Genomic DNA, 16,487 nt, shown 5'->3' with positions numbered 1-16,487 from the left:
AGATTTTCAACCCCAACCTAAGGGAAAGTAATGTCACTGAGTACCTGGTATTCTTCAATCTCTTGCTTATATTTACTTGCTGCCTCTTTATTCTGTGTCTCCAGCACTGCCTTTCGGGCCTTCAGAGCATCCAGTTCCATCTCACTGCTCTTAAGCTGGAAAAAGTAGAAACATTTGGATTTTTTAAAGGAGACCTAACAAGTAAAATAATAAACTGTCTTTTTCACAAAACCACAATATGATTTCAATAACACAGTGACACTTCAGTATGGCTGAGAACTCACTGGAAACAATGGGTCCTTAGGAAGCCATGATGACTGCCAATGACTTAGAGCATTAGGTGTGTTTCCAGGTTTTTTTCCAGGAATACTAACTGTGCTTTTTTTTTTCCAGATACTGTCTGACATTTCGGTTATTTCCCAGATTTGCTATTTTTATTTTGGATCTGTTATTTGCCATATTTTTGTTTTATCTCAGTGAGGAAGCAGGCATGTGTATGTTTCCTGCATCAAGGACTTTAGATTATCTTGGGGAGGGAGATTAACTGAAGTTTAAATATTGCTCATTTTGTCTTCAGCATGACCCTGCGACCTCCCATCAGACTCCAGTCTACAGGGTTCCAGGGAAGGTCACTGACCACGTTTTGTCTGGTGCAGTGCAGAATGAATATGTTCAGAAAAGGCTAAGAGCAGGAAAAAGGTATAAAAAGGTTCTGCTAAGTTTGCACACTAGGGAAAGTCTCAGGGAATTCTGGTGGCACACAAAGTAGTTGGCGAGGATAAGTACCAGGATCCTAGCATCCTCCTCATTAAAATGAACAAGAATTTCTGACTTTCAAATGCAGCAAAAATGACCACCTACCGTTAAGGGGTTTTGCTGCAAAGAGATGGATCTGACAGTGTTGCCTCATTTGTACAAACTAGGTAACTTTAGAAACCCAGATAAACAATACAATATCCAATAATTCTGATCTTGTTTTAAAAGGAAGTAGTCATGTTATGAGCTGAACTAACCTGATTTTCTTCAAGTTGGCCAGGACATGTAGACTTTCAGGAAAAGACTGTAGATTGACTGATACTATCAGACTCCTAGGTAAAGTTCATGACATACCCACTTTAATTGGTTTAAATTCTATTCGGCATGGGCACATTGGGTAATAGCCAACATCATTGCTGAGCCGGAAGTTTGAACCAGCTTCTTTGACTGCTGGGTGAGAGGCAGCCTTCCATTTTGAATCATTCAGCAGGTATCCCAAGAGGTGTGATTTCTGTTAGTATTCTGGTTACATTTCATCCAGTATTATTAGGGATACAGTCGTGCAGGGAGGACAACAACACAGCTAACTGAACTAATGATGCAGAAAGATGCATTTTAATTCCTCTATGTCTATGATGGAATTTAAATTCAGTTCACAATAACTTTAAAATCTGTAATAAAGAAATGTTGTTTTCAATATTATTAAATGTTTAATGATCAGATTATTATAAGTGAAATTGCTGGATAAATTCAGCAGGCTTGACAGCTGTGGAAAAAAAAAGGAGAATTTGTGTTTCGAGTCCAGTGACCCCTCTTTAGAACTTCCTCAGTTCACTAATGTTCTTAGGGTGATGTCCTTATGTCCTTACTTGGCTTGTCCTGTATAGGATTCCAGATGTGACAGAACTGTCCTCTCAAATGACTCGGCAAGCTATTTAAATGTACCAAACCACTTTGAGAAAATACCTATGGGAGTACTTTCACCACTATGGAAGCAGCAATTCACACCATGACCTTCTCAACAGCAGTCAGGGATGTGCAATAGAAAATGCTATGAATGCTACCAATGTTCATATCCCATGAATTAAATAAATAACTTGATTTATCCAATTGTTATTTGTAGAATCTTAACATGTACAAATTTGGTCATCTTAGTCTATATTGGTATCCTATTTGGTGCGGAGTTTCTAACCTCTTAGCTTTTAATCCTCTCCATTTCTGCAGCATTATTCATGTCTTTCCTGTGGCCTTTGTGCTCTGTGGACTTCAAATATGCCTCTAAAGTCAAGTCTGCTGGCCAACATCTTTTCATTAATTTGAGCTTATTTCATGCTCTGCTGCCATATCCTAAATCACAATAAATCTTCACCTTCACTCCTGACTCACTTTGAATCTTGGTCTGGCAATGCTCAACTTCAACATTTCAATATTCTCATTTTTATTTACAAATCTCTTCCAGGCCTCACCTTTCACTATCTTTGAAAGCTCCTCCAGCAATTTGTATTATTTTAATTTCAGCTTCCTATGTTTCTCAATATTCATCAACCAACTCTAGAATTTTATCATAAGCCTGTCCATCTCATTTTCACCCTTTAAGAGCTACTTAAAGCATATCTCTTTGACAAAACATCTGGCTACATGTCCTTATATCTATGAAGCCCAGTGTCAAACTTTGATAGTGCTCCTGTGAAGCACATTGTATTGTTTTACTTTGTTAAAGATATTTGAAAGTATTGGATAACGCAACAGCAACTGCATTTCATAAGTACTTCATTGCTTTTATAACGTAATGAAGATATGAAAGCTGTTGTTATATAAAAACAGGTTATTTATTTCATAAACAATTGAGAGAAGCAATTTAGAAACTATCTGACATGACCGATCCTGTGATTTGCCTTTGGTTTAATACAGCAGGAACTAAAATTATAAGCGGAATTTGATGCCCACTGCCCCCCTGCCCAGCAACAAGTTTAGGAACAGTGGAACTGGGCTTCAGGGTGTGGGGTGGCGTTAGGGACATTTGCACCTTGCACCTCCACCTGATTAAATCCAGCACAGGAATGTCTCTAGTTGAGGCCCTTAAGTGGATAACTAGTTCTGGTGGGCTTTCATTAACAGAGGCAACATGAGACAGGATCCTACAAGACCCCACCACCAACATAAATTGAGTCCTATATGTAGGTGAATCATGGCTCTTGACGCGAACTCCATAAACTCCAGCATATTGGATCATTGTGCTGCAATGTTCTCTAATAAGGGGGTTGGTTAGTTGGACAGTTGGTTTGCAATGCAGTAATATCAAAAGCACAAATTCAATTCCTGTACCATCTGAGATTACCATGGAGGTCCCACTTTCTCAATCTTGCCCCACAGATTAAAATCACCACCACTTTAATGAGAGAATTGGTCTATGGTGGCTCTACTTTTCCAAATCTCTAATAATATTCTTTTCTTGTCTGACTGAGGGACCATTCACATATAGTTATAGAAACATAGTCGTACAGCGCGGAAACAGATCCTTCAGTCCAAATAGTCCATGCTGACCATAATGCCAAACTAAACTAGTCCCACCTACTGCACCTGGCCTGTTTCCCTCCAAACATTTCTTCTTCGTGTACTTATCCAAATGTCTTTTAAACCTTTTAACTCTACATGCATCCACCACTTCTATAGTTGGTACGTTCAAAGTGAATTTTTCAAGCAGCATAAGTTTATTTTAATTTCTCAATAATTGGGTGGACAGATCTGTGTTAAGATGAGGACTACTTACATTCCGCTTACAATCTGAAAGTTGCTCTCTTGTGATTCGCATATTTTCCATGCGTTTAGCAGACGTGTGATTCAGATCAACAAATTTGCTTTTATACCATTCATCCATTTCCTTGGGGAAACATAATATATATTAATTATTAAGAATAGTTTGTAAATAAAGGCAAACATAAAATAGTATAGACTACTATGGCACAGTGGTTAGCACTGCTGCCTCACAGCACCAGAGACCCGGGTTCAATTCCCACCTCAGGCGACTGACTGTGTGGAGTTTGCACATTCTCCCCGTGTCTGCGTGGGTTTCCTCCGGGTGCTCCGGTTTCCTCCCACAGTCCAAAGATGTGCAGGTCAGGTGAATTGGCCATGCTAAATTGCCCGTAGTGTTAGGTTGTAGGGGTATGGATGGGTGGCGGATCGGTGTGGACTTGTTGGGCTGAAGGGCCTGTTTCCACACTGTGTAATCTAATCTATTCACCATCAACATTCATCTTTAATTGTTACTCAAAATCAGTACTGTATGGAAACAGGCTATTTGGCCCAACAAGTATACACCAATCCTCCCAGACTCATTCCTTTCACCAATAACCCTACCTTTTCAATGGCTAATGCACATAACCTACAATTCCTTGAAACACTATAGGCAATTTAGCATGGCCAATTTACCTAACCTGCACATCTTTGGATTGTGGGAGGAAACCCAAGCAGACATGGAGAAGAATGTGTAAACTCCACACAGACAGTTGCTCACGGCTAGAATTGAACCTGGGACCCAGGTGCTATGAACAGCAGTGCTATCCACTGAGCCACCATGCCATTCTGACAGTTTATGACAATTTCTCGACTCAACAAGAAAATAACCAGATAATAAACACTGAGTTATTCCAAAGTGATGAACAGCCTGTCACCTGATGGCATGACCACCTTATCAAAAAGATATTCTACTGCTTTTATTGTTGGAAAAAGATGTTTTCACAATTTTATTTCATACTTTTCATCTTTACTCACAGTCTTTCAAAATACACAATAGCAAAGCACAACCACCTAGAAAGACCTTGAGCGTGCATTGAACAAATGCAAGACAAAGATATATTCAAACTCTCTGTCAGTAGCCTGACAAGTAACTGTACTCGCATGAATAGAACCAGATGGTTTATTGTGTTCCTCAAGGTCAGGAATGATAATGCTGCAGAATGGAACATTCTCCACTTTGCACTTCCTGATGGTATAAAGCAAGATCTTGGTCAGGTAAGGCAAGGGATTGATTCTAAGTATAAGCGCCCCACAGATTTACTCTTACAATGCATCTTCAATCGAACTGTCGAAAAATTGAAATGGACAGAGATCGCTTCCTTTCTCAATATAGAGCATTCATCATTTGTTAAATTTAATTTACCAGATTATTAATAATATGTTTTCCTTTCTGGTATTCTAATTTAAATAAATGTCATAAATGATTGAAACATAACATTTTTCAGCAGAGAAAGAATAGTAAGGAAATTATTTTGGATAATGATCCCTTAATTTTCTTGATAAACATGGATTTATGAAAGCATAGCATCGTTTATGTTAAATGCTGTATAGATAAATATGGTTGACTTGTATTACTAAACCTTCTTTCTAAATGAAATTTTTCTAATTTTTCTCTAAAGCCCTTTATGATTTTTTTTTCTGATTTGGATATCTATGTTAATTAAACTGAGGGAAATTGACTAAGAGCTACTTATAACTTTGATTCACTTACAGCATTAAAATCTAACAATTCAATCAGATAGTCCAGCAGTTACATCATAAATCATCTTCAACTAAAAAAACACAGATGTCCTTCTACAGTGTAGTATACCCATTCCATACATCAATTTAATCCAGGTTCTGTTCTGCATCCATTAAATTGGCAATGTATTACCAGCATTACTTATGAATGAATGTAACCAGAAGCTGTTCAGTTTGAATGGTTGATTATAGTAGACTGTCTATTTTCTTAAATAAAAACAGAAAGTGCCAAAATACTCAACAGATCTGGTAGCATTTGTGGAGAGAGAAATACGATATGAATTACTGACTAATGAGTCTGTTGGCAATTTCTTCAACATATTAATCTCAGCATACAATGATACTGTATTAAAAAAGGTTTGCCAAACAATTCATAGGTCATTGAACTGGAGAATCATGGAATGGTTAAAACTGAGGAGGTCACTTGACCTTCATGTCCAAATCAGTCCTCTGCAAGGAGCTAGTCTCATTTGTAGACCAACACTTTTTCTCTTCAGATAATTATCCAATCGCCCTTTTGAAATCCAGATTCCCAGGCAATGCATCCCAGATCCTAACCACTTGCTATAGATGGAATATTTTCCTAATTCATCCTGTGTTCTTTGGCCAATCAGTTTAAATTAGTGTCCTCTGGTCCTTGACACTTATGCTATCAGGAAGGGTTTCTCCCTGGAACCCTCATGAGTTTGAACTCCTCCATTAACTCTACACTAAAGACAACAGTTTTTCCAATCTATCTACATGTTTGAAGTTCCTCATCCCTGGAACCATGCACTTAAATACTTTTTGCACTCTCTTCAATGACTTCTCATTCTTGTTATGTGGCATCTGGATTTGGATGCAATACTTTGGTTAAAGCCGACCATGTATGTTATTTAGATTAGATTAGAGTGGTGCTGGAAAAGCACAGCAGGTCAGGCAGCATCCGAGGAGCAGGAAAATCGACATTTCGGGCAAAAACCCTTCATCAGGAATAGATCTCATTGGAGCAGAGGAGGATGAGAGGTGACTTGATGAGAGTCATAGATAGAGTGAATAGCTAGAGACTTTTTCCCAGAGCGGAAATGGTTATCATGAGTGGGCATAATTTTAACCAGATTGTAGGAAGGTTTAGGGGAGATATCAGAGGTAGGTTCTTTACACAGAGAGTGGTGGGTGCATGGAATGGATTACCAGTGGCGGTCGTAGTTTCATGTACATTAGGGACATTCAAGTGATTCTTGGATAGGCACATGGATGATAGTAAAATGAAGGATATGTAGGTTAGTTTGAACATAGAGTAGGGTAAAAGGCACACTATCAAGGGCTGAAGGGCCTGTACTATGCTGTACTGTTCTATGTTTTTTTTTCACCATTCCTCTCTTTCACCTCTTCAAAAAACTCGATCAAATTATTTAAACATGATTTGCCGTTGACACGTCTATGCATGGCTGAGTTAATATACCTTTGTCCAGCAGACGGCTTGTTAATTTGTCTCAGATTATTATTTCTAAAAGCTTTCCCATTATGGAGGTTAAACTGACAGGTCTGTAGTTGCTGATATTATTCTTAAAATCTTTTTTCAACAAAGGTGTAACATTTGCAATTTTCCAGTTCCATGCCAACACCCCTTTATCTGAGAAGGATTGGAAGAATGTGCTACCGTTTCTGCAGATTCCACCCTTAGTTCCCTTGTCCAGTCCAGGTGGTTTATCTATTGCCTAAATTACCTTTTCATTCACTGATTTTCTTCCTCGGTTCAGTATTTCAGCTATAGTCTCTGCCTGTAAGCTAAATCCCTTTATTAATTCCTAATTGAATCAATAGTATGTATTTGGCCACACTTGCCAACATACCTCAAATAACTTCTAAATACCTGAACACATTTACCTGGAACTGATAAGGAAATTACCTGTTCAGGATCTAGATCAGCATAATGCAGAGGAATAGCTGTGCCAGCTGCTCCAATGCTGTGTACCACCTGCAGTTCTGAAGGGACAATAAAGATCATGTGTAACAGGAAATTATATATTTCCTTTCCGGAATATTGCAGAATAATGTATCAGATTCTCCTGCACAATATCGCAAGGGGAAACTTCCTTACAAACTCTTCATCAGCAGCTCCTCAAAGTAATCAAAAGCTGGTTTTCATTGGCATCTCTTCAAGAGGTGGTCAGGTGCAGGACTCTGCTGTCAATACTCCTACAACATGAGATCCCTTTCTGTTCCTGATTTCTATTGACCAGCACCATATGAAAGTAAGCCTTTGACTTTTTAAATCTCTCAATCAATCTAAATCTAAGACAGGCTTTCTAGTCATTATCACATCCTCATTTGTCATACCTTGCTGTCCACAATTTAGTTGCTCATCTTCAACATTACAACAGTGACCACACTTCAAAAGAACTTCAATTGTTGAAAGGTGCATTGGAATGTCCTGAGATCAGGAAAGGAGCTATGTAAAATACAAATCATTTTTTCTTCTCATCCCTTGATATCCAAACATGTCTTAAATCAGTGAAAGTTAAAGTAGAACTGATTTATATCTGAAGATGAAATTCACTCCCTGTCGATTAGAATTGCGGTCCAGTGTATGTGTTCACTATTTTTCATACAAATACTTCATGTAGAACAAATTACAGCTAACTAGAAAATGGAAAATATTTCACTTTTTTTAAAACCACCTCACCTGCAAATTCTTTGCTGATATTCCTTCATACTGCAATTGAATGTCTTTAAGTGCAGTGGCCAGGTCTGGAATCGAGTATGTCATATCAACACTGGCAGTAACATTTTGGATCTGTTTCATTAGCTCCTCAATTTCCTATTTAAAAGATACATACTATAAATTGATAATTTCACAAATGATGATTCATGTTAGTCATAACATGCATTAGAATTAGAATGGTGGAGTGTCAGTACTTTGACACTTATCAACTCTCTAATTTGCTCTAATTATGCGCAATAATAGGGTTTTTAAACAAACTTTTGAATGCAATTTTGTCAGTGGGATACGTTTACTTGTTTAAATAATTCAATCAAAGGTAAGATAATATACACTGCTATTGCTTATCTGCATATTTATGTCCGTATTTATTTCTATATGTATTTCTATATGCAAGGAACAGAGGGATATGGACCAAGGGCACGAGGAGGGAATTAGTTTAATTTGGTGTCATGTTCAGCACAACATTGTGGGCCAAAAGATCTGTTCCTCGGCTGCACTGTTCTATGTTCTATGTTCTATTCCATATTATACTTTTGGAGAACTAAAACATTTGAATTCACCAAATTTTTTTACAATTGTATATATGCCATGATCTACATAATCTTTAACTTTGTATTTGTTTTCTTTAATTCTTCCTCCTTTATAACAACGTATTTCAAAATTGGCATGAATGTGAGGTTTATAAATTAGATGTATGTTTTGTTGAATATGAAACTATACCTCTTTGTGCACTCTCTGGAGGAATTCTAGTTCAACTTCAAGATTCTCCAACTGCTTTTCAAGATCCATTCGTGCTGTTGTGGCAGCATCTACACCCTATTGTAATTATAAATTATATTACTTATGAACGATATAATCGGAATTTTAAAAAGTAGTAATCTCTACATATGTCATCATTACATTATGTAAAGACAGTAAAGCTGAATATGAATGGTGTTATCTCATCCATTAATTTTCTGTAACTTTGATGGAAGAATTATGAAAATGCCAGAAAAACAGGATAAAGCACTTCCACTGAAGTTATGGCTGATGGGTCAGAGAAGGTTCACAGAAAATCAGCCTCTATGTTTGCAATAAACATTTATTATAGTTTCAAATGTCAATATTTTAATGCAGAGCTCTTTTGGTAGAAAAGAGAAAAGCAAAAGGTAAAGGAGACTGTAGAAATGCAGTAATGAGATAAATACTATAGACAGGCAGACATGTAGGAAGATAAATGCAACTGGTTTATTTACCGGGCGGAAAGTTTCGATTTCATCTTCTGCCTTCTTCCGAGCTGCAACAATTTCTTCATATTTGACCTTCATAGTCTCCAGCTGACCAGTCATAGCATCCTTTGCAGCAACTGCCATATCCTTGTATGTCCAAAATAAAATTGATTTTTTACATTATTATACTGTTAGTCTTGCACCGATAAATTCACAAAACCATGAAGACGTATAACAGTTTTCTACAAGCTAACTGGATCTTCAACATGCTTTAGTAAATAACCCCAAAAGTCTGTTACACTTCTATAGATGAAAACAATGCTCTTCAACCTAAGATAACAGAATAAATATGGATGCTGCTTGCGAAGATACACATACACCTCATTGCAGTACACATCATCAAGCTGCAAATTTCTAAGGAAATCTATATCTTTACTATTACCAGAGTTTGGACATTGGTTCATATGCCGAAACAAGATTTCCAAAGCAACTGTTCTATTTGGAATTTGGATACAACAAGATATTCCCAGTGGAACAATATAGATACTTTAGTCCAGTCCTCAAAATACCCTTGGAAAGGTCCAGCATCTCCTTTAAATCAGGGCAATCCTCATCTGATAAGTGATAAAAATGGAAAATATTCATTAATAAAGGCACTGAACACATTGAGAAACTTCATTGGGAATATGCAGAGATGAATTTGAAGTAACAGAGAGTGTGCATGAATCTCCAACCAATTCAACTACCTAACCCCAAAAGCACTGAATGACCTATGTGTCACGGAATCTGTAGATCTCATATTGGACTCAGTTATCTCAGAACTCTTCAAATCATCCACAATCCTGAAAGACTGTTTAAGATGGAAGAAGACTCTAGAGTTAGATTTTCCTTAAAACATGGTGTAACCACCAGTGGTATCCATCCAATCACATGTGAATCTGTCTATTTTTCCTGCATTGAGGACAATTAAGCTAAGAATGAACAAAAGGGTAGAAAGCATAAATGGGAGTGGACTATAGACCTTCCATTAGTAATGGTGGTGAGGGATGACATTAAACAGAAAACTAGATTTGCATACTATGCCACAGTAGTCTTGGTTGACTTTCATCTAAGTATAGACTGTACAAATCATGTTTTCATTAATCCTGGGCGGATGAATTCCTGCAGTGTATACAACATGGATTTTTAGATGACAAAGTTTGGCTGGGTGATTGAAACAAGGAAAAGGTCTTAGATTACAGAAAGATATAGATGGATTGGTCAAATGTACAGATCAGTGGCAGATGAATTTAACTCTGAAAAGTGTGAGGTGATGCACTTTGAAGGAAGTAACAAGACAAAGATTTATGCAATGAATGGCAAGACGCTAGGAAGCTCAGAAGTACAGTGGGACCTTGAGGTGCATGTCCACAGATCACTGAAGACAGCAAGACAGGTTAATTGGGTAGTTAAGAACCATACAGGACACTTGCCTTTATCAATAGTGCCATAGATCATAAAAGTAGGGAGGTTATGTTTGAGTTGTTAAAAACTTTAGTTAACCCACATTCTATGTGCAGTCGAATCACCATACTCTCGGAAGGGTGCGATTACTGTGGAGGGGTATAGACAAGATTGACCAGGATATTACCTTGGATGATGTGTTTTATTTATGAAGAAATGTTAGATAGGTTTGGGTTGTTTCTTTTCTTTGTAATTCGTTCACAGGATGTGGGCATCACTGGCCAGGCCAGCATTTATTACCATTCCTAATTGCCTAAAAGGCAATTAAGAATCAACCACATTGCTGTGAGTCTGGAATCACAGGTAGACCAAATGGTTTTGTCTGACAATTGACAACAGTTTCATGGTCACCATTAGCTTGTTAGTTCCAGATTTTTAATTGAATCCAACTTCTACCATCTGCCATGATAGGATTCAATCACAGGTCCTCAGATCATTAACGGAGGTCTCTGTATTAATAGTCTGGTGCAAATATCACTGTACTATTGCCTCTCATTTAGAACCGAAAAATGAAAGGAGGGACCTGATTGAGGTATGAGATTATGAGGGACATGGACATGGCAGATAGAAAGCAGATGTCTCCTTAAAAGCTGAAAGTTTAGAGTGGATTTGAGGAACAGAATTTTCACCCGGAGGGTGTATATGTCAGAATACAGCAGAATGTAAATAGATTGGAGAGATGGGCAGAGAAATGGCAGATGGAGTTCAATCTGGGCAAATGCAAGGTGATGCATTTTGGAAGATCCAATTCAACAGCGAACTATACAATAAATGGTCAAGTCCTGGGCAAAATTGAAGTACCGAGAGATATGGGTGGTCAGGTAAATTGCTCCCTGAAGGTGGCGACGCAGATCAGTAAAGTGGTCAAGACAGTATACAGCATGCTTTCCTTTATTGGATGGGGTATTAAGTACAAGAGCTGGCAGGTCATGTTACAGTTGTGTAGGACTTTGGTTCGGCCTGGAACGCATTGTCAGTGGAGGTGGTAGAGGCGGGCACAATAGCGTCATTTACGATGTATCTAGACAGACACATGAATGGGCAGGGAGCAAAGGGATACAGATCTTTAGAAAATAGGCAGCAGGTTTAGATAGAGGATCCAGATCGACGCAGGCTTGGAAGGCCTAAGGGCCTGTTCCTGTGCCGTAATTTTATTTGTTCTTTGTTCTTTGATTTGGGTGAGGAATCAAATATAAGACCATAAGACCATAAGACATAGGAGTGGAAGTAAGGCCATTCGGCCCATCGGGTCCACTCCGCCATTCAATCATGGCTGATGCGCATTTCAGCTCCACTTACCAGCGTTCTCCCCGTAGCCCTTAATTCCTCTAGACAACAAGAATCTGTCAATCTCAGCCTTGAAGACATTTAGCGTCCCGGCTTCCACTGTACTCCGTGGCAATGAATTCCACAGGCCCACCACTCTCTGGCTGAAGAAATGTCTCCGCATTTCTGTTCTGAAATGACCCCCTCTAATTCTAAGGCTGTGTCCACGGAAACAATTTCCTAGCATCCACCTTTTCCAAGCCATGTATTATTTTGTATGTCTCTATTAAGTCTCCCCTTAATCTTCTAAATTCCAACGAATACAATCCCAGTATCCTCAGCTGTTCCTCATATGTTAGACCTGTCATTCCAGGGATCATCCGTGTGAATCTCCGCTGGACACGTTCCAGTGCCAGTATGTCCTTCCTGAGGTGTGGGGACCAAAACTGGACACAGTACTCCAAATGGGGCCTAACCAGAACTTTATAAAGTCTTAGTAGTACATCTCTGCTTTTATATTCCAACCCTCTTGAGATAAGAGACAACATTGCATTCGCTTTCTTAATCATGGACTCAACCTGCATGTTTACCTTTAGAGAATCCTTGACTAGCACTCCCTGATCCCTTTGTGCTTTGGCTTTATTAATTTTCTCACCATTTAGAAAGTAGTCTATGCTTTTATTCTTTTTGCCAAAGTGCAAGACCTCGCACTTGCTCACGTTAAATTCCATCAGCCATTTCCTGGACCACTCTCCCAACCTGTCTAGATCCTTCTGTAGCCTCCCCACTTCCTCAGTACTACTTGCCTGTCCACCTAACTTCGTATCATCAGCAAACTTCGCTAGAATGTCCCCGGTTCCCTCATCCAAATCATTAATATATAATGCGAACAGCTGTGGCCCCAGCACCGAACCCTGCGGGACACCGCTCGTCACCGGCTGCCATTCTGAAAAAGAACCTTTTATCCCAACTCTCTGCCTTCTGTTAGACAGCCAATCCTCAATCCATTCCAGCAGCTCACCTCGAACACCATGGGCCCTCACCTTGCTCAGCAGCCTCCCGTGTGGCACCTTATCAAAGGCCTTTTGAAAGTCTAGATAGACCACATCCACTGGGTTTCCCTGGTCTAACCTACTTGTTACCTCTTCAAAAACTTCAACCAGACTCTATAAAAGATCTTAAAGTAAGGGAACCCTTAGGAAGTAGCGACCATAATATGGTAGAATTCAGTCTGGAGTTTGAAAGGGAGAAGGCAAAATCGGATGTAATGGTGTTACAGTTGAATAAAGGTAATTATGAGGGCATGAGAGAGGAACTGACTAAAATAGACTGGAAGCAGAGGCTAACCGGGAAGACAGTAGAGCAAAAATGGCAGGAGTTTGTAGGTATAATTGAGGACACTGTACAGAGGTTCATTCCCAAGAAAAGAAAGATTAGCCGGGGAGGGATTAGACAACCTTGGCTGACAAAGGAAGTCAGGAAATGTATTAAAGAAAAAGAGAGATCCTATAAAGTGGCTAAGAACAGTGGGAAATCAGAAGATTGGGAAGGATACAAAAGCAAACAGAGGATAACAAAGTGTAATAAGAAATGAGAGGATCAAATATGAAGGTAGGCTAGCCAGTAATATTAGAAATAATAATAAAAGTTTCTTTCAGCACATAAGAAACAAACGACAGGCAAAAGTAGACATTGGGCCACTTCAAACTGATGCAGGAAGCCTAGTGATGGGAGATAAGGAAATAGCAGGAGAACTTAACAAGTACTTTGCGTCAGTTTTCACAGTGGAAGACATGAGTAATATCCCAAAAATTAAAGGGTGTCACGGGGCTGAGTTGAGTATGGTTGCCATTACGAAAGAGATAGTGCTAGAAAAGTTAAAAAGTCTTAAAATTGATAAATCTCCTGGCCCCGATGGGATACACCCTAGAGTTCTGAGAGAGGTGGCTGAGGAAATAGCAGAGGCATTGGTTGAGATCTTTCAAGAGTCACTGGAGTCAGGAAAGGTCCCAGATGATTGGAAGATGGCTGTTGTAACCCCCTTGTTCAAGAAAGGATCAAGGCAAAAGATGGAAAATTATAGGCCAATCAGCTTAACCTCGGTTGTTGGTAAAATTCTAGAATCCATCATTAAGGATGAGGTTTCTAAATTCTTGGAAGAGCAGAGTCTGATTAGAACAAGTCAACATGGATTTAGTAAAGGGAGGTCATGCCTAACAAACCTGTTGGAATTTTTTGAAGAGGTAACAAGTAGGTTAGACCAGGGAAACCCAGTGGATGTGGTCTATCTAGACTTTCAAAAGGCCTTTGATAAGGTGCCACACGGGAGGCTGCTGAGCAAGGTGAGGGCCCATGGTGTTCGAGGTGAGCTGCTGGGATGGATTGAGGATTGGCTGTCTAACAAAAGGCAGAGAGTTGGGATAAAAGGTTCTTTTTCAGAATGGCAGCCGGTGACGAGCGGTGTCCTGCAGGGTTCGGTGCTGGGGCCACAGCTGTTCGCATTATATATTAATGATTTGGATGAGGGAACCAGGGGCATTCTAGCGAAGTTTGCCGATGATACGAAGTTAGGTGGACAGGCAAGTAGTACTGAGGAAGTGGGGAGGCTACAGAAGGATCTAGACAGGTTGGGAGAGTGGTCCAGGAAATGGCTGATGGAATTTAACGTGAGCAAGTGCGAGGTCTTGCACTTTGGCAAAAAGAATAAAAGCATAGACTACTTTCTAAATGGTGAGAAAATTAATAAAGCCAAAGCACAAAGGGATCAGGGAGTGCTAGTCAAGGATTCTCTAAAGGTAAACATGCAGGTTGAGTCCATGATTAAGAAAGCGAATGCAATGTTGTCTCTTACCTCAAGAGGGTTGGAATATAAAAGCAGAGATGTACTACTAAGACTTTATAAAGCTCTGGTTAGGCCCCATTTGGAGTACTGTGTCCAGTTTTGGTCCCCACACCTCAGGAAGGACATACTGGCACTGGAACGTGTCCAGCGGAGATTCACACGGATGATCCCTGGAATGACAGGTCTAACATATGAGGAACAGCTGAGGATACTGGGATTGTATTCGTTGGAGTTTAGAAGATTAAGGGGAGACTTAATAGAGACGTACAAAATAATACATGGCTTGGAAAAGGTGGATGCTAGGAAATTGTTTCCGTTAGACGAGGAGACTAGGACCCGTGGACACAGCCTTAGAATTAGAGGGGGTCATTTCAGAACAGAAATGCGGAGACATTTCTTCAGCCAGAGAGTGGTGGGCCTGTGGAATTCATTGCCACGGAGTGCAGTGGAAGCCGGGACGCTAAATGTCTTCAAGGCCGAGATTGATAGATTCTTGTCGTCTAGAGGAATTAAGGGCTACGGGGAGAACGCTGGTAAGTGGAGCTGAAATGCGCATCAGTCATGATTGAATGGTGGAGTGGACTCGATGGGCCGAATGGCCTTACTTCCACTCCTATGTCTTATGGTCTTATGGTCTTATATTTGATTCCTCACCCAAATCAAAGAACAAAGAACAAATAAAATTACGGCACAGGAACAGGCCCTTAGGCCTTCCAAGCCTGCATCGATCTGGATCCTCTATCTAAACCTGCCGCCTATTTTCTAAAGATCTGTATCCCTTTGCTCCCTGCCCATTCATGTGTCTGTCTAGATACATCGTAAATGACGCTATTGTGCCCGCCTCTACCACCTCCACTGACAATGCGTTCCAGGCCGAACCATGACCTGCCAACTCTTGTACTTAATACCCCATCCAATAAAGGAAAGCATGCTGTATACTGTCTTGACCACTTTACTGATCTGCGTCGCCACCTTCAGGGAGCAATTTACCTGACCACCCATATCTCTCGGTACTTCAATTTTGCCCAGGACTTGTCCATTTACTGTATAGTTCGCTGTTGAATTGGATCTTCCAAAATGCATCACCTTGCATTTGTCCAGATTGAACTCCATCTGCCATTTCTCTGCCCATCTCTCCAATCTATTTACATTCTGCTGTATTCTGACATATACATACATATATATATAAATACACACACATAAACAACAGTGGTCCCAGCACGGATCCCTGTGGAACATTACTGATGAGACAAATTAAGGTGGGAATGTGAATGCTGTGGAGAACGCAAAGAGACTTCTAGGCAGTTTAAAATGGGTAAATACATGGTAGATGTAGTATAATATGAATAAATGTGAACTTGCGCCTTTGATATGAAAAACAATGGTAGAGTATTTTTAAATGGTTATGGATTGGAAAATATGGATGTAAAAAGGCATCATAGTGGTTTAAATGCTGAAATAGATCATGAAATAATAATGTACTTGTTTCAAAGAACTGATTCATGTGTTACCCGCTGGATTTTCATTTGATCAGCTGTTCGGCGTAGATCTCTCAGTTGTTCTTCATACAGTGCCCTCAAGCCTTGTGGATGCAGACAGCGACTCTTCATGGCCTCAACCTCAGTCTCCAGAATTTGGTTGCCCTGTTCTAAGTTCCGCACCTGCC

The 16,487-nt window shown here is 39.6% G+C and overlaps 1 protein-coding gene across 2 annotated transcripts in view; it reads right to left on the bottom strand.

Annotated features, from left to right (window-relative positions):
• The window catches only part of LOC122547043 (desmin), a 42,764-nt gene that overhangs the window by 11,159 nt on the left and 15,118 nt on the right, over positions 1-16,487 (bottom strand). For both annotated transcript variants that reach the window (XM_043685644.2, XM_043685639.2), the window contains exons 3-8: positions 16,333-16,482; positions 9,238-9,357; positions 8,723-8,818; positions 7,964-8,098; positions 3,527-3,637; positions 45-155 (exon numbers count right to left, since the gene is read on the bottom strand). In XM_043685644.2, the coding sequence (XP_043541579.2) occupies positions 45-155; positions 3,527-3,637; positions 7,964-8,098; positions 8,723-8,818; positions 9,238-9,357; positions 16,333-16,482 (723 nt within the window). The remainder of the gene's footprint in view (positions 1-44; positions 156-3,526; positions 3,638-7,963; positions 8,099-8,722; positions 8,819-9,237; positions 9,358-16,332; positions 16,483-16,487) is intronic.

Source organism: Chiloscyllium plagiosum, unplaced genomic scaffold (assembly GCF_037043375.1).
Source record: "Chiloscyllium plagiosum isolate Xiang-an unplaced genomic scaffold, Cpla_swu_hap1 HiC_scaffold_3, whole genome shotgun sequence".
NCBI classification, from domain to species: domain Eukaryota; kingdom Metazoa; phylum Chordata; class Chondrichthyes; order Orectolobiformes; family Hemiscylliidae; genus Chiloscyllium; species Chiloscyllium plagiosum.
The sequence above is the reverse complement of the archived record's forward strand: the minus strand, read 5'-3'. Positions and strand labels throughout refer to the sequence as shown.